This window comes from Dendrobium catenatum, unplaced genomic scaffold (genome assembly GCF_001605985.2).
Source record: "Dendrobium catenatum unplaced genomic scaffold, ASM160598v2 fragScaff_scaffold_243, whole genome shotgun sequence".
Lineage (NCBI taxonomy): Eukaryota > Viridiplantae > Streptophyta > Magnoliopsida > Asparagales > Orchidaceae > Dendrobium > Dendrobium catenatum.
Genome location: NW_021318705.1, coordinates 1910138 through 1929833, shown reverse-complemented (window position 1 = coordinate 1929833; position 19696 = coordinate 1910138). Strand labels below are relative to the sequence as shown.

Here is a 19696-nt window from a genome sequence, read left to right as displayed (position 1 = left end):
ACCTCAAAATCTCTGTGATTTGCTAAATACTCTTGAAGTATTTCTATATTTTAATCACCCAACTTTAAATCATAAAAAAAATATCTTCATTTATTTTCTTTTCTTTTGTTTAATGCCCTCACTCTTTTGTAAATGTTGTAATATAGTCCTGCCTTCTAAGAAAGATATAATAGTTACAAATATGACTCAGCTTGAAATAGTCTTATTACTACAACGGTTGGTTTGATCTTATTCCGCTACCCTGGATATACATAGATTTATTTTCTAAGAAGCATAAAAGGGAATAATACTAATAAGAATAGAGCTGAACTGATATACTTAAACTCAACCGTATCCATGCCCAAAGACGCCAAGTCACATAAAAATTCAACCAATAATAGACCATGCACAAGCCAACCAAGTGATCTATTTTTGAAAAAGTACTTTGGAAATAAGTAAAAGACTAAAAGGAATAGGGCATTTAGTGTGTATTTGATGAACAATTGAATGAGTTCTGAAAAAAAGTAAATATTTTCAGACAACATATACTTAAAACAGTTGTTTTCTGCAACCAGGACGACATGACCTTAAGCTGAGTACAACATATGAAACATGAATTCAAATGGTGAATTTGTGAAAACACAACAATGCAAGTTTAGTTCTTTTAACTCTCGCAACCTGCCAACAAAGATTGCAATTTTCATTTACAAATGAACATTTGTAAATCATTTCGAATTGATTATAGCAAAATGTTGATATTGTAATTAAACATAATGGTTATATTTATTATTCTGCAACATAGCCATTTTTAAAAATCAGTACAAGAAGCGTGCTAATGTCAAGGTTTGACCACCAATCAAACAAAGCTAGTCCTAATTCTAAACCTGCAATGAGTTATGTATCAATGACAACTAAACATAGGAAATAGCGTATGAAAATTTCCATTCTGTAAAACAATAAAACTAATGGATACAAAGTCCAAAACGTGACTAGAAAGCTCCACACAATATTTCATTTCAAAAAGGTTCTAGGTGGATTAATCAAGTTATTTTCAAATGGCTTTGTCGTCACTATAGATTTTTTTATTTTTATTTTTCATTAAACAAGCTCATTTGATTAACAAAAAGAACAAGTAACCTATGGAGTGCAAAATCATTGACAAGTCCATGGAGTACGAAACAAGGCAAAGTATAGGAATAGCCCGAATAGGTTAGAAGTAAATATAATATAATTTTCAATAATTACAACCAGCCAAAATTTATTTTGTTATACGTAATTATGCTGCAAAGAAAAATATGCAGGAAACCAAGTGGTTCTAAACAAAGCACACATGTTGATAAACTTTTCATTCTTTATGCACCTAAAAGGGAATCTTTTTAGAATCATAACTTGTTCCATTGACTCAGTTTTAATTAGAACCACTTGAATGTGAATCCAATTGTGCACAAATACGTCATCTTCATACAAGATGTACGCAAGGGCACAGTCAACTACGTAATTACTCTAGTTTCTGACATGGTATTTCAGTAATAAGCACTTGCAACTACTTCAGTATTAGGCATTCAGTACAAGAGTCACTAAAATAAACATAAATGAGTGCCAAACAACTGACATATGAACGTGCATAGATCAATGTATTATTATTTCATTTTTTCTTTCTTAATTTTGTTTTACGTCAACAAACCTCTCAAATATCATATATGCTTCAGTTTTAGTTCAAGAGGCCAGTATATTTAACCTATTTTCAACCCTCATCTATAGCATTGAGCTACAGAAGAATGAATCTGATGCGTATAAATGAAATCCAACTTAAGATGTCCTAAAATAAGCATGCTAGTATAAAAGAGAAGATTGAGCTTCCTAGAAGAGCAAGCCGAAATAAATTAGAAGAAAACAAAATTATGATAAGATAGCATTATTACCAGTATTTGATCATGCCATCCCATCCACAAGTTGCAACCTTGCTCTGCTCCAAAGGATGCCATTCACACCCAATGCAAACTCCTTCATGGCATTTTAGGGTCCTAAAGACTTTACAACTCTTCCAATCCCAAAACCAGCACTTGCCCTCCCCATCTCCTGACATTACAAATCGTCCATCCGGTGAAAAATTGACCTGACAAGCATAGCCTGCCGCAATATGCCCTGCAAACCTTTTCTTCTTGTTTAATTGAAATCTCTCCTTTGTACTATAGATAAGAATCTGGTTATCCAAGCTTTGTGCGGCCAGCCAATTGCCATTAGGATGAAGTGAAATTGATGGCATTGAGTGCATGTGCGGCTCACTAATATACTTGATGACCACCGGTATGCCAAACTCCCAGACACGAAGAGATTTGTCATCGCTAGAGGTAACAAACCTCCGATTGTTATCCACAAAAGTGATGGTATTCACAGCACCCAGATGCTGATCATACTCTTGTGTGATCTTCCCAGAATCCATATCCCACTGGACAATCTTCTTATCACTCATCCCCGCAAGGAGAATGTGTTGCTTGTCTTGATCTGGGTTGAGTTTCACAACATAAGGAACTTTCCCAGTGGAAAAAGTAGAGATCACCTTACCAGTCTCAGTATCCCATAACTTTATATTCTTGTCATACCCTGCGCTCAAGAACTTCGCACCATCATTGGAGAAGGATATGTCTCTGACTGCCTTGGAGTGTCCCATATAGGTTCTCATACATTTTCCCGAATTGAACACATCCCAGATCTTGACCTTGGAGTCCATGCCCGCAGAGAGGAGTAGGTGACCATGCTTTGGGAAGAATCGAATTGCAGCAACACCCTTGGTGTGGCCACTCCAAGTATGCACCCACCGCTTCGGAATGTAACAGTGATCATTAGAAGGCTTGGCATCCTTGGGAGGAGCGACCCAAGAACGTCCCTGGTAGTCCCTCTCCTCCTTACCATGAAAAGTGCTCTTGTCGACAGGATCAGTCTTATCCCCTCTACCCTCGCCACCTCGCTCCTTCTCAGCCTTCTTCTCCGCGTACTCCTCAGCGTACTTCTTCTGCTCCTCCGTAAGCTCCCCCTGAATCACCTCCCTCTTACCGGACCAAGGACTTTTGCGGTTCTTGAGGAGCCACTCATCCGACGCGGGATTTTCTGTGCCCGGGTTCGTGTTATCGGCCGTCTCAGCGGAGGCATCGGCTTCATTACCCTTGAGCTCGAGGCGGCGGCGCTTCTGCTCCTGCTGAGGGATATTGTACACCGACAACGCTTCATTGCGTTCTAGGGTTTCGAGATCGCCGACGTAGGAGAGGCCGGAAGGGTCGGCAGCGTAGCCGTATTTGTGGAAGGTGTTGTACTGTTCGTCGAAAAGGAAGGAATGGATTGAGGCGTCCTCGACAAAACCAAGCTTGTGATTTCGCATGCCCTGCGCGATGCCGTCCTTGGCATAGGGATGTGCGGGGCCATAGATCGGGGCCCAGAGCTGGTCGTAGGTAGGGTTGAAACTGACGGCGTGTTGCGATGGATCGAGAGGGCGGTGAATTATGCGATCGGAAACGGCGGTTGTTAGGGCGAGCGCAGTGTCGTCGACGCGCGGGGCCGAGGTTTTGACCGGGAGGGACATGTGCGGAGGGGAGTCGGAAGAGGTAACCGGCGAGGAAGGGGAATCGCTAGTGTTTTCAGGTTCTTTAAAAGGTTCTTCCGGTGAGTCAACGTCATCATCAGCTTTGTCTGCGTAACTTCGGAGGAGATCCATGGAGACAAGCTGGGAAAAGGCTTTCGAGTTCGAGAAGATGGAGAGCTGAAAGAGTGCTCTCGGTAATCTTTGACGTCCAAACCTAAGCTCCGCGCTCTTCCATCTTTTTGTTACGTTTGTTCATTAATTTTTAGAATTTTTTTTATAAAAGATTTTTTTTTTTTTTAATTTCTAGTGTATGACAATCTTTACGAAATTATTGTTTAGTTTTTTACTTTTTTTGTAATTATTTATAATATTTATAAGAAATTAAATTTTTTTTATTTACTTTATAATAGCAATATTTATTTATCTATTGAATAACAGTAGAAAAAATTAATTGCATCATTAAAAAATGTTCGAAAAAAATAACTTCTCTTTATTATTTTTCGTGTATGCACATTTTACACATAAACCTCAGATTAAACTCGTTAATAAACCTAAGTTCTAGCTCTTCGACATATTTGAGATCTACAACTAATTTATCGAGTTTAGCAATACTAACTAGAAACAAAGATAGCTTATTAAAATTTTCTTACTTTGTTGAAAAATATATTTTTTAAAACTATTCAATGTCTCACATTATTGACTTTGAAAAACAATTCTCTCCTTCAATCACTCGCCTCAATATGTTTCATATCATATTTTTTGTACTATTGCAAATGTCATCTCAGATATTTAGCTGCTTACGATAGTGGAATTCACCCTACAAGCTGGGTCTCACGATTGAAAATCAATTGAACAATCTAAGGAAAATATCACTCACACCAATCAGATCAAAATGTATCACTTGTGAGCTTATCAAAGAACTCGTCCTGCATAAGGTAGCCTAGAGATTCCTCGCCAAGTCAATAGTTGGGCACTTGCCTCTCCTTCAATCTCTCTCTCTCTCTCTCTCTCTCTCTCTCTCACACACACACAAATTTTAGGATCACTTACCCACTTAATTATACCTACAAATAAGATGAGACATCCTCCACAAACAAATTTAAATCCAACACATATAAGAAATTCTTATAAATAAGTTGGCTCGACTGTGTTAAACATAAGTAGCTCAAATAGAGTAGCTGATTAAGGCTTCGTTTGAGATGACTTTCTTACTGCTTCTTAAAGCGGCTTTCTAATATAAAAATTTTAAATTTTTAACAAAAAAGTTGCTTTAAGAATCAAGAAGAAAGCTGTCCCAAACGAAGTCTATGTCTTCTTTAAATATAGAGTTTTTACTGCTTTCTAAAACAGCTTTCTAGCACAACAATTTTTAGTTAAAAAATTGTGCTTAAACATTACTTTAAAAAGCATTAATAAAATTATCTCAAATGAAACATAAGTCAATCTTAATAGAGTAGAGTCGCCTTAGATAAGAAATTTATTTATTTTTTCTTTATTGTTTTTGGTGCTAATTGTTTTTTTTTTTGGGGAGTAAACAAAAATATTATGAAGAAAGATTTGTATCTTGCACATAATTTAAAAATCGTTATCAAATAAAATAATTGACACCCACATTGAACCCTAACTGTTTAAATATACTTTTAAATGCATTATCTCATAATTAATGATTTTTATCAGTTAAAATAAAATTGAGTACTTGTACAATTCATTTAAAAAATAAACCTTTAAAAAAAGCTATATTTGGGGCTGATTGTTTAAGCGTACCAATCAAAATAAAAAGTGTCATGTAATTTTATTACATAAATATTTTTTTTGTCTGCCTAATTAAAAATTTACATGGCTTCAGAGTTAGCATTAATCCATACCTAACATATTTATGAAAATGAATATAAATTATAAAATTTATTTTAAAATGAAACTTATCTCAAAATAAATTCAACAAAAATTTAAGCCCTTTTCAAATCAAAATTTGATCATATCAAAGTTTTTTAACACAAGAATTTCTCCCAACTCTCAATTTCTCATAAAAAAAGGGTGGGTCAATTATTCTAAAAATAGGGGAAAATAAAATATAAACTTAAATCACGGTTTTACCAGTAGCTATTGTTCGTCCATCACAGCTTCAGCTGCATATGAGTTACAGGTTGAGAGGAACAAACAAGAATATGAGATTCTTCCAGTCCAGCACGAATTATAGATTGTTTGCAATGCAAATAGAAGATCAGAAAAACCAGTAAACTCTACAATCTTCAACCTGATCATCTGAACCCAAATATTTCTCTCTAGCAAAAAGTACTTTAACCTTCCAGCGCAGCCCGAGCTCCTAAAGAAAATGAAAATCATGGCAAAATGTTACAACTCTGAAGGTGGAGGATGAAAATAGAACAATCAACAAAGCAGATTAAATTATAAGCTTGAGATGCAAAATAGTTAGACTAGTCAATTTAATCTTAAAGTATCACATTATTCTAATTAGTCTCTCAATTATACAAAATTAATTCAAAATAATCCCTTATGTTATAATTGTGATATAAAATTGATCCAAAACTATCCTAATTTAATCCCAAGGAAATCATTTTAGATTAATTTTATACAATAAAGGACTAAATTAGAGCAATATCATATTATGGGACTAACTTAGCCTATAGTCGAGCTCGAGCTCCGTCTCATAAGCTTGTCGAGCAGCTTGTTTAAATTAAAATATATTTAAAATCTAATTTTGAAATAATATAATAAATATATACTAAATATTTTTAATTATTTCATGAGTCAAGTTTGAGCTTGCTTAATGAGTTTGAGTAACCGAGTCGAGCTCAAGCCTAATAATTTTCGAACAAGCCGAGTTCAAGCTCAATAAATGAGCTCGAGCACGGCAAGAGTTAAACAAGCTTAGCTCGATTAGGCAGAAACAAACAACCATGAAGCTGTTGGACATGCCTGCAATACTAATAGAAAATAGCAAAGTGTAATTTGGCATACCTCTTCAACACCATAAATGTAATAGTGAATATCAAATTTTATCAGAAATAATACACCATGGATAAAAAATAAAAATGTCAGTCTCCAAGATGAAGTCAAAAAATTGCCATGAACACTCCAATCGATGCAGCATTAAATCAAATATCAAACAAAAACATCATGATGAATTTCACATTCAAAAAGCTCAATTACAAGAAGTTAAATTACATGAAGAAAGTTCAAGGTCAAGCATGTGGACAAAATGAATGGTTATTCTTCAAACCCTATTTATATGGTCATTCGCACCTTCAAAAATCAGTAATATCATGATCAAGATCAACAAGACAAGCTCATAGTCACCCCTACATTGTTTGGAAACGAGCAAATTTAAATGCAGCCTATCAACCATACAAGTTTTGGACATCCACTCCCTCTCTATTTAAGCAAAGCTTCATGTAAAGTAATTCATTGTGAAGAAATAAATGTATTTGTGATCTAGTTCAAGTATATTGAATATTGATTTATTGACTTTTCCTTTTTAAGTAGTTTTGGTTAACTTCTATGCCCATGAAGTCCTATGGTGTGCTTATTTTATAGTTCTTTGAAAAGGCTACAATATTAGCATAGATATCATCACTCCTTGTCATTTCCATTGCATTCCATACCTCCACTCGTAGCTTTCAGCATAAGCTTGATTTCTCTCTTTGCCTGACTACAAAACATCCACACCTATCTCAATAACCATCTTACAATTCCACAATTACCTCACGCCAAAATATACAAAAATTCAATAAAAACTAAATACTGGCATCTGAGCTCCTGAAAGTTTAAAGAGTGCAACAAGTCATCAGTATCAAGAATCAACTTGTGGAGATTTTTCTTCAAAAGAAAAGTTAGGTAAGGACTTGTTTGCTATGCATTTTTATTGATTGTTATTTGACAGAACAAGAGCTCCAAAATTGTTCTTTCAACCTTCATTATCTTCTTTCATCACGACACTCCTTAAAACTTTGAAAACTTGGATATTAATAAGTTTGCAACTTAATTATAGCCCTAATTATCAATGCAATATGATGAAAAAGATGTTAGATAAATTAGATCAACTAGTCCTTAATGCACAATTCACCCTACTAACTAGAAACCTACACCTCACAAACATAAAGCAAGCATCATATAGAACCCTCCTTAGCACTCCCACTAATTCCACCACATCACTTGTGAAGCCTTCCTACAAAGACAATCTTACTAAACTCTATCCTCCAACACCATCAAAATTTACTCCACCTATAAAAAGTAGAAAAGTGGAAAAACTACTTTAAATTTCATCGCTTTATTCAATACAAATTGTGGAACTATATAAATACTCTTCAAAAATCTTAAATGAAAATAAATCAAAGATGTTTACAAAAATATTCCTCCAAGATGGGCAGACAGCTAAAATATAATGAGAAACATAGATTGCAAAGGCCACAAGAGAATCAATCCAACAATTAGAATGCTTAATCCACATGCTCAATGATCCCTACCAAAGTTGGTTAATTTGTGAGTCCAACCAATGGTTTAGCCAGTGTGAGAGAAGGAAGGAAGCCCTATTTGAGCAATCGGCTGTGAGATATGGGCCCAAGGATCATTCAACACTTCCCCTCAAACTAAATGTTATAAATTCATCATTCCAAGTTTGCTTATAATATTTTGAAATGTTTGCAAGTTAATTTTCTATTCACACATATAGAGTGCAAATCAACCCACTTTCCAATTTCCCTTTATGAAAAATTTATCCACCTCTACATACTTGATACAATCATATTGTACAAAATTATGAGCAATACTTGTGACAATTTATTGTTGTCACAATATATCTTCATTGGCTCTTCCTATTTGATTTTGCAAATCTTCCAAAATAATTTTGATCAACAAAAGCTCGTAAATTTGAAATGATTATCTGATAAGTTTTACGCTGATTGTCTACTATCTAACACAACCCTCCATTTTTCTCATCTAAGACTTGGGGCCTAGCAATAGAAGTGTTAATGAAACAAAGATATAGGAAAAGTAAGGATTTAATTCAAGTGAAGTGCATTATAAAGATCAAAAAGTGTTTTTATTAGAGGAGGATATTCAACAAAGTTGGATGAGATATTTCGATAAGTTTTTCAAAAAATATTGTAATAATATGACTAACTTTAGTGACCTTCGTACCCTAAATGAAAAAATATATATATTTTTATAGTCATATTAATAAAATCGAAGTTATAGTGGTTTTAAATAAAATGAACTGTGAAAAAACTATTGGACCTGATGATATTCCAACAGAGGTGTGGAAATGCTAAAGAGATGAAAGAATTTCTTAACTTACAAAATTTTTCAATATTATTTTGAAGACTAAAAAGATATTAGATGAATAGAGAATGAGTGCGTTGATTCCTATTTTTAAGAATAAAGATGATGTACAACAATATGTGAATTGTAAAGGAATTAAGTTAATGGTCACACATTAGAACTATAGAAGATAGTTACTGAGCATAGGTTATGACGTTATACTAATATTTCTCAAAATCAATTAGGATTCATGTCGGATAGGTTTTCCATTGAAGTTATACATTTACTGAGGCTTAATGAAGAAGTATAGAGAGAATAAAGAGGATATACATATGATATTTATTGATTTAAAAAGGCATATGATAAAGTTTCATGAGAAGTGTTCTAGAGAGTTCTAGAAAAGAAACGAGTTGCTAATGCTTATATTGAAATCATAGATATTTATGCAAAAATTGTTACTTGTATTCAAACACAAGGTGATTTGACCAAGTATTTTCCTACTTCAATTGGATTACATCAAGGATTAGCTTTAAAACCATATCTTTTAAGGTTAGTTATGGATGTTCTTACTAGACATTTACAAGAGGATGTATATTGGTGTATGCTTTTTGCTGATGATATTCTTCTTGCTGAGGAAGTTGAAGGAAAACTTGCATTATGGGCCGCGGCAGGCAGCGGTGCCCGACGGTGGTGAGAGCCAGCAGACAAAGGGAGGTGGCTAGAGGTCGTCGACGGAGGCAAGGGGTTGCCGACGGACTATAGTGGCTATCAGTGGTGATCAAGCAAGCGAACGACAGGTGTAAATCATTCACGGCCAAAACGGAAGAGAACGTTTTGCCTCAAATATGAACTAGGATGGAATATATTGCATTTACTTTACTTTGGATTTGCTTTTCATCCAATCATAATTTAAAATTGTGCAATCTGAGGAGCGCCTTTGCGCAATTTGCTTCAAAATAGCCTCAAAGCCTACGCAATTCTCAGACATCATGAGGCGTACACCTTAGGTGGAGTGAGGCGTGCCTCACTAGCGCTATTGCGCAATTTCCTTTGAGGCGTACGCCTCAAATATATGCTCAGTACCGCTCAGTACATGCTCGGCACCGCTCAGTATATGCTCGGTACCGCTCAGTATATGCTCGATACAGCTAGGTATTTGTTCGGTACCTCTCAGTATATGCTCGGTACAGCTAGGTATTTGCTCGGTACTGCTAGGTACATGCTCGGTACCACTCAGTACTGCAAGGTACATGCTCGGTACTGCTAAAGAACATGCTCGGTATCACTCGGTATCTTCCCATACAAACAACTTACGAACTTCAAAAACAAACATAACTTCAAAATTACTCTTACAATAAAATTTTGTTCCGGGGGGCGCTGCTAAGGAACATGCTCGGTACCACTCGGTACCGCTCAGGTCGAACCCCGCTAGGGGGCAGCACCCCCTTGGACCCCCGGCAGTCCGGCATATTGTTCTATTCATCATCTTTAGTAATAGTTGTTAGTGTTAATCTACTTCTTCATGAGGGCATGCTTTGATTGGAAGACATTGGACTCTATAGGAGAGGAGGAAGGGGTGAAAAGATTCCCTTGAAAACCCATTTAGTGATGGGACATGATTGGATTATATATGTTCTTTCTTAATTGTACTTTGAGAGTTTTGATAGACTAATATTTTGTGGTTTTGTACTTTGGGACATGATTTTATTGCATCTATTTTCTTACTTTTCCCTAATTTTAATTGTAATTTAGATGTTTTTATTATATGATATAATCTTATTATTTTTTACTTACTAAAACCCTTAAATTCTCATTTACGCAATTCTTCGTCGGTGAGGCTTACGCCTCGCCTCACGGACGAAAAACGCATCGAGGCTTATTTACGCAATTTTAAACCTTGCATCCAATCAAACACCCAAAAGTTTAAAACTCATGCATTAGGAATGCAATGCATTCACTTTTCTTCCAACCAATCAGCCCCTAAAGGTTTTCGTTTGAGTAGATCTAAAAACGAATACATAGAGTATAATTTTAATAATAATAGATCTAATAAGGGGATTGTGATTTGGATGATCAAATCATTAAAAATAGTACACATTTAAATTATATTAGATCTATTTTTCAAAGTGATGGCTAAATAGATAGGGATATTATTAAAAAAATTCAAGCTAGATGGTTGAAGTGGAGGGATACATCGAGTATGTTGTGTGATAAAAAAGTATCCGTCAAATTTGAAGGAAAATTCTATAAGATGGTGGTGAGACCTACAATGCTTTATGATGCAAAAATGTTGGCCATTAAAAGAGAAGCATAAAATTAAGTATTGCAGAGATGAGGATGCTAGAGTGGATGAGTGGCTTCACTTTTAGAGATAGAATGCGAAATCAGTATGTACGTGAAAAGGTTTGAGCAGCTCCAGTGGAAAATAATATTAGATAGAGTCACCTTATTTGGTTTAGACACATAAATGCCGACCTTCTGATGACCCGATTAAGAGAGTAGATGTATTGAATTTGGCCTATGTTAAGAAAGGTAGAGGTAGACCTAAAAAGACTTGGCTAGAAAATATTAGAAATGACCTTTTTTTATTAAATTTAAATGAGAATTTGACTATTAACAGGACATAACGGAGAAAAAAGGATTCATGTAATTGACCCCACATAGTAGGATAAAGGCTTGATGTTATTGTTGGAAGCTCACAATTTTTTGGTAATAGCTCTAAATTCAAATTTAGAGCTAGATATTGAAACAACAGATTATTTCTTAATCTTCCATATTATGAGATTTCATCCTAAAAATGTATATATAGTGGATCTTCTATCCACTGGTGATCTTGCATAATCAACAAAGTATACCCTTCAATTTGTAATGTATTCTCTACTTTTTATTGAGAATTCATTTACTAGGACTTTATTTATAATATCCAAGGATTTTACAAAAGCTTGAAAGACTCTTTGGATTTGTGCATAAAATTAATTGATGAGACTTACTGCAAACGCGATGTTTGGACATTTTTCGAACTATGATTTGATATTGTCCCATGACTACTTTTCTTTCTTTACATGTGTCCAATTTTTAATCTTCAATTGGGATTTCACAAAATTTACGCTCAATCATTTTTACTTTTTTAGTAGATTCATGACATTTTTTTGTTGATAAGAATATTTTATGTTTGAATTGAGCAACTTCTACTCCTAAAAAGTATTTGAATTTGTCTAACTTTTTTTATCTCAAATTATTTAGCTGGCTTTTTCTTGAGAGAATTTTTTCTCAATTATCATCACCTATAGCAATTATATCTTCAACATATACGATGATAATTAAAATTTTACTATTACTAGAGCGTTTTATGAAGACCGCATGATCTCCTTGACTTTTTTTTTAATATAAATTCATTTGTGGCTTTTGTGAATCCGCCAAATCATGCTCTAAAAGATTATTTAAAGCAATACAAAGCCTTTTTTTTAATTTGCATATTTTGTTCTTTGTTCTTTGTAAAGAACTATCAAATCTAGGGGGTGGATCTATATAAACTTCTTCAAAATCTCTATGTTCAAAAATTTTATTTATATCAAATTGTTGCATGAATCATCCACAATTGGCTACAAGAGAAATTAAGATGCACAGTATATTCATTTTTACAACAAGAGTAAAATTTTATTGATAGTCAATTCCATAGGATTGAGTATATCATTTAGGTAACAATCTTATTTTATATCATTTCAAGCTATCATCTGCTCTATATTTTATAGAAAAATATATATTTGCATCCAATCATTTTTTTTCTTATGGTAGTTCAGTGATCCATCAAATGTGATTTTTTTTTTTAAAATCATCTATTCTCTCTTGACATATTTGTAATTCTTATTTTAAAGTGTCTTAAATAGTGCTTGTATTATTATTATTATTATTTTTTAAATAGTGCTTGTATTATTATAATAGAATAGAAGATAGAATACATAAACGTATGTGTAGTGATGAGTTAATTATTATTACCTAATAATAATTTCGAGTCTTGAGCTTTACTAGATATTTTAGATGGGCTTATTCCTTCTTGTATAGACTTGTATGGGCTTAATGTCTCGATTTTTGGAGTTTATGTATGAGGAATGCCAAGATTAAATATAGATTTTTCATTATACCTATCTTTTGATTGAAAACATTTTTCTTCTCATCAAAGCTGATATCTTTTGAAATAATTTTTTTTTGGATAGTAGGATAATAATACTTATACCTCTTTTGAGTGAAGGAATACACAATAAAGAAACATTGGAGAGCTCTATGATCAAATTTATCTCTATATTGTTTGTGAATGTGGACATAAGTAACATCCAAGATTTTTGAAAGAAAATTTGAAAAGAAGTTATTTATGGGTAAGAATTAAGTCAGGTAGTCTAAAAAACTTTAAAGTCAAACACTCTGGAAGATATTGTATTGATTAGGTATATCATAAATAGTACTGCTTCTCCTTAGCATCTTTTTGACACTTGATTTAGAATAGTAGTCCCGATGACTTCGAGAAGATGATGATGTTTCCTTTTTGCTACTCCATTTTATTGGTGAGTGTCAAAATAGAAGAATTAGTAGATGATACATTCTTTATGGAAGAAAGATGATAACATATGACTAAAATAATCACAAGCATTATTAATTTGAAATACCTTGATGTTAGTACTACATTATTTATATCATGATAATAAAAAAGGGGAGAATAATTCTGACATCAAAGTTTTGTTTCATAAATATAACCACTATATCAGATTGTGATCATCAATAAAGGTGGAAAATCATGTAACCCTAGAAATAATGCAGATTTTGGAGGATTCACAAATGTCAACAAGAACAATTAGAAAATGAGTTGAGAATCTAAATTCACTTAAAAAAAACACGATAATAGTGGATAATTTCACAAGTTTCAAATTTTGAAGGGATACCCTAACCTATAATGATATTCTCAATTGACCTCTCTATAAAGGGTGAAAATGAAGAAACATAATAAGTGATTTTCATCTTCAATAAAATATAGCCCATTATTTTCTCTAACATGCATAATCATCTTTCCTATAATGAGGGCTTGAAATACACAATAATTAACAAAAAAAATATATCTTTGAATTATCGTCTTTAGTGATTTTATGAATTGATGGAAAAGTTATTGTAAGATGAGAAAAATGTAGTATATTATTAAGAGAAGATGTGAGAAAAGTGAAATATTTTCTTAACCAACAATAGTTGTTAAATAAAGAATTATAGGCTAGTTTTATTTTTTTATTGTCATAGCAAGGTTCGCAGGTTTGAAAAAGAGTGGCAATGTTGGGTATTGAAAGTGGTTCGTGAATCTAGGATCCAAATGTGAGGGAAATTATTCAATGCACTTAAACAATAAAAATTAAAAATTATACGATTTTGAAGTAAGGAGCATAATATGGATGATTTTTTCAAAGAGTTGAAAATGCTTTTGAGTTTGTCAATTTCTTCAGGATTAAACCATTTTAATTTCCCAAAATAGGTTTGCCGATAACATTCTTTATTTCCACCTTCGCGTAAAGCTTTCCCAAGAACTTCAATATTTTTCTTTGATGTGATCTATCTTCTTTAAATTGTTGCACTATATATTGCCTTAGGAAGAAGAGTTCTATCCTTCTTTAGGAGAACAATATGCAATAGTAAATCCCTTATCTTGGAGTTCGATGTTGTTATGATAGATGTTTTAGATATCATAGCGTTGAGTATTATCATATTCTTCCTTTTTTGTCTTGTATGAGAATAAACTTCATTTAGTGATCATAAGTTTTCTTTGCTTAAGATTTAGACATGAACTTGGTCAAAGTCGTAATTAAGTCCTGCAGTGAACTCACATTATTTCTCTTTCTACAAATTACTAAAGAATTATTATATCATTCAAGCATGTCATCTTGAGATCTTGATATTAATTCAGTTCAAGTCAATAAATCTTTATTGCATTTAAATACTCAATAACATAAATGTTATATTTCTTGATTGTTGAAATCTAAGTTTTGATCTCATAGATGAGAGAAACATTCTTTACTTCGGAGCAAATTTGTTTGATTGTGTCCCAAACTTCTTTCGAGGAAGAAAGGAACAAATATGGCTTGTCAGTTTCAAGTATCATGTTATTTTACAATCATATCATGATCATAGAATTCATTTCATCCCAAAGTACAAACTTTAGATCCTTTGGCTCTAAAGGAGAATCCATAAGTTGATGAATCTTTCTTTTATCCTTTCAAAAATATCTTCAATATTTGGGAAACCTCAGATAGTTTCTCCAACACAAACGATATGACGCTTGTAGCCTCCAAAATTCTACCTTATTCTATCTTTCACCATTTATGATGGTTGATTACTTAAGAGAAGTCAAAGAAATCATACATAACGAAGAAGAGGAAGAATTACGATAAGCAAAGAGAACAAAAGTTGGAAGAAGGAAATATAATCTCACTCTATACCATGTAGAGAAGCATAAAAACTATTTTTAATTTTATTGCTTGATTTTATACAAAATCTGAAAGTACATATAGACTTTTTCAAAAGAATTATAATGAAAATAAATCAAAGTTATCTACTGAAAAAATCCCCAAGAGGGCCTAGCGACTAGAAAAGGAAGATGAAGCACATGGATTGCAATCTAATGGTCATAAGAGGATTGGTCCAATAGTTGACTTGTAGGTCCCACCACCGACTAGTCATACATTGGAGAAAGACAAAACCCTATTTGGGGCATTGCTTGTGATGTGTGCCCGACAATCATTAATCACCACCTATTACAACACCTAATGAACCTATTCTAAAACAGCAACATCTCCTAAATTTACAAATGATAATCAAGATCTTTCTATTACTTCAATAATAATAAGAATAGCAAATATCTTCAAATTAGCCAATTGTATTGGTTTAGGTTCATTCAATGTAGGTTAAGACTCCTTCAAGTCTTTGTTTGGGCGTTGATGATTCAAACAAAATAGTTTATGAGATGTCTACGAGAATTGTAACTTTACGGGGTCGAGTTCTTAGAGATGCAATGATTTGATGACAATCTTCTCCTTGAAGTAGATTTGGTGATCAAGCCGATGTAATTATCTTGTAGTTCTTTGGTAAGACTACAAGGTAATCATAGTTCTCCACACCTTATCATTTCTATTGCATTCCACCGATTCCTTCTTTGTAGTCCTCAAACTAAGCTTGGTTTTCCCCTTTGGTGGACCACATAACCTCCATCTCACTATTACTAGCCACCTTACAATTCCACACGATGATCCTCACATCAAAATATACAAAAAAAATCCATTGAGAACCTACTACCCTTAACTCATCACCAATCATAAGTAGTTTAGGCGGCCTTCAAGAATAGAAAATTAATAATTAACAAGACAAGTCTGCAATTTGGTTGAACAAAAAATAATAATAATTTTCGAATTACTACTAAAACAATTAAGTAGAGGGGCTACTAGGGCATTGCTTTACTATACTTTCACACAATAAAGTTTTCAAGTAAACACTTACCAATTTAAAATGGGATAAAATCAAATAAACTTTAGAACTACATAGATTAGTAAGTTCAATATTATGAACCAAAACTACATATCTTCTACAATATTTTCCTTAAAGCGAAAGGATAAATTTGAACAAGTTCTATAAGGTATTGTGATACATAATCTGAGAAACTTGAATGATAGCATCATACACCTATGTTGTAAAAAGTGTTAAGGAATCTCAATAAGATATGATTATCCAATGCTCAATGAACTAGAAGCCATCCTAGAAGTTAGCTTGAGTAAAATGAAGCGTTAAAGAAGAAATAATTACATCACTTATAAACTACTTTTGGAATTAGTAGTATTTTTTAAGAGTGATTGTAAGGGGGTAAGTGTTATATGAATCTAATCATAAAGCTTTTAAACTTTTCTAGTTGCATCTTATCCCACTTCTAAAATTCATTGTAAAAAAAGATTATCCAGTACATAAACTAATATATTTGTTGCATGTATAAGCTAGGGAATCTAATCTTGATTATTATCTACTTCGTCTTTGTAATCATTCATGCTCTCTTCTTCATAAGTGTATTGTAGCCCTTAATCCTCTATCTCCTAACAAAATCATCTTCTTTGTACACAAGATTTACTATAGTAGAACATGAAACCCCTTTGCCAACATTTAGTCTAATTTTTTTCTAGCACAAATTTTTTATGCTCTTTTTGCATCACTTTAAACCAAATTATCATCCTATAAAAATAACTAAACTCAATCAGAAGTATTCGCATTCATCTATTCAATCAAGGCAAGGTACTCCCCATATTACTTAAGGGAAAGAGCTTCCTTAGGAACGCCTTAGTGATGATGCTTGTATGGAAGATATGCAAAGCGCTATAAACTCGCGTTGTTTTGCCTAGCCTGAGGGCCTAATTGAAAGCCCAACTAACCATTAAGCAGATATAATAGTAGGTTGCAGAGGCAGAAAGCACCAGCGCTGAAAATCATCTTCAATTAAACAAGACCCTCAATATATGTATGCCAACTTCACAAACAACTTAGAAACTATGCAGAGCTTAAATCAGATAATTTAAAATAATTATGCATAATAACAGTTAATATTAAAAAAAAGATAGGACTAAGAATCACTAGTAGCAGAAACAACATGTGATAGTCATGCTAGTCGGAAAAGACAAGTTATAACCTTTTAAATTATCGGCCTGCCTCGAGCAGCCAGTATTAATCGCATTCCCTCCACCGCATCCCAAGACCTCCTTAGACCCAGTACTGGAGCTCCCCATGCACTGAATGTTTCCAATCTCACAGCCTCCATGCGCCTGGTGCATTAAACTAGCTTCAGCCCCACTCTTCCCCTGCATCACAGGGTGAAAGCAATAAGCCTGATCATCACATCTGAAATCACAAGGATTCTGAACATGGGCGCCATTCATAAAGTTCGGTTGTGCCATCTGTGAAATCGAGTCTCCTCCCACTTTCATTGGCTTCAGATAAGGAAAAGATCCAATCTCTCCCTCTATTCTCCCCCTTATATCAACAAGCAAGCAGCGAAGCCTTGCAAGCTCAGCTTCCAAAGCAGCTTGCCCCTGCAGCTTCTTCATCAATTGTTGATTGACTTCCCTCAATTGGACAACTTCGTCTTCTAGAGATGCGGCTCGAGCCTTCTTCTTCTCCCTGTACTTCCTAACCGCCTCCCTGTTGCCACAAGATCGTTTCTTGGTTGAGCCCTTCTCAGCAGACTCAGCTGTTTCATCAGCTGGAGCAGAAAGAATCTTAGTGTGGACATGGAAGCAGGTGTGGGTGTGAGATAGATCAGGTCCAGGAGGATTGCATGTGTGAGTGTGAGTACAAGAGTGATGTTGGGTATCTTTGAGTATCTCGTCAAAGAAACTATCCATTGAACAGCTGCTCGGTAGCTCCTCCCCTGCATTAGGGCCCGAAAAGACTTCCGGATTCGAGAAGTCTAAGTCGGGGTCATCCATGAGCACGATGTGAAAAAAGAAACCTAAATCTACACAGGCACCAGAGCCCCAAAAAATCCGGAATCCTGCGCTAGCAAAGCCAAATTTACAGGCTTGATCACGATATGAAAGAGAATAGCGACATATTCAATCACTGATGGGCGAATACCTTAAAATTTAAGAAATTTGAAATAAAATCAATGGAGAAGCTCGATGGTTGGACGGGAGGGGCTACCTAGGAGTTTCCACCGCCTATTGAGCGAGGAGACCCCGCGAAATCAAGAGTGCTCGGATAGACATCCTATAAGCAAAATCAATGAAGAAACTCGATGGTCTCTCTGCTGCAATGGAAGCAGAGATCGCGCGGACAAAAAGGCAAAAACAATCTAGAGAGAGAGAGAGAGAGAGAGGATATTTGCAACCATTGAATTTGCTTGTAGATTCGTGGTTATATTGCTGATAATACTCTCAGGTCCTCAACCTAGGTTCGATAATTAGAATGTTGTTTATGCCATTGGATTTACTTCTTATGTCGTGCGAATGATCAACTGATACTACAGGTGGCAACCTAGTCGAGGATGCATTGAATCTGCGTCTTATTTTATGGTATTATTAAATTTTATAAAATTAATATAATAATAATGTTATCATTTCAATCACATAAGAAATTAAGCAAGATAAAAAATTATGAAACATAAAAATTACATAATTAATTAAAAGAATTATTCAAAAACCTCACATAAAAACAAAAAAAAAAAATTTAAATCTTATAATTATAAAAATTTACACTCATAATAATATGATAATTTTAATTTTAAATTTAATTTACATATAATCATATATATAATCTATTTTTCAACGTCAAGAGAAGGGCATTTGTAGTCATTTCAATATGAGTTAGAATATATAATTGGACATTGATACGGCATCACAAAAATTATCTTGATCGAGCACGAATCTCGAGGCAAAAGCTAGTTGGAAACTTCAAAAATTAATTTTGGGAGCACCCAATCTCCGATTTCAGCAAGCTTATAGTCAAACTGAGCGTCTCGGAAATACGAATCCAACGACACCAAATTCGACCCAATCCGAGTCCAAATGGGTCCAAATCATGGATCCGAAGCGCTGTTGGAAGGTTCAAACCACTATTTGAGTTACCAAACGGACTCCGATTTTGACGAGCTTATACTCGAATCGAAGGGCTCGACGAGACAAATCCAACGAGCCCAAGATCACAGAATTCCGACATCACTAAAGCCTTCAAATGTCCAATGAACGGTGCATGATCGTAGGATTCAATATCGACCGTCCATTCAACCACTCCCTATTCGCCCCTGATCTCATGCCTATTTACGGGCCATGCCACTCCAAAAAATCTATAAGATAGCAGGGA

At 34.1% G+C, this 19696-nt stretch overlaps 2 protein-coding genes across 6 annotated transcripts; both read right to left on the bottom strand.

The window, feature by feature from the left end:
• Positions 1–1897: 1897 nt before the first annotated feature.
• On the bottom strand, positions 1898–3790 carry LOC110102099 (pre-mRNA-processing factor 17). The gene has a single exon (XM_020830275.2). It carries the CDS (start codon positions 3686–3688, stop codon positions 1898–1900), a length of 1791 nt encoding a protein of 596 aa, XP_020685934.1. The 5' UTR covers positions 3689–3790.
• A 1809-nt stretch (positions 3791–5599) lies between these two features.
• On the bottom strand, positions 5600–18719 carry LOC110102116 (basic leucine zipper 19). Of its 5 annotated transcripts, none has more exons than XM_028693249.1 (3): positions 18473–18719; positions 17529–18394; positions 5600–5879 (listed from the first exon to the last, which is right to left on the bottom strand). In XM_028693249.1, exons 2-3 carry the CDS (start codon positions 18322–18324, stop codon positions 5854–5856), a joined length of 822 nt encoding a protein of 273 aa, XP_028549082.1. In that variant the 5' UTR covers positions 18325–18394; positions 18473–18719; the 3' UTR covers positions 5600–5853. The 5 variants fall into 5 exon arrangements, with proteins under 5 accessions (XP_028549082.1, XP_028549083.1, XP_020685957.1 ...); XM_028693250.1 differs by having other exon boundaries at positions 18539–18719; XM_020830298.2 differs by having other exon boundaries at positions 17529–18389; positions 18539–18719.
• Positions 18720–19696: the final 977 nt, after the last annotated feature.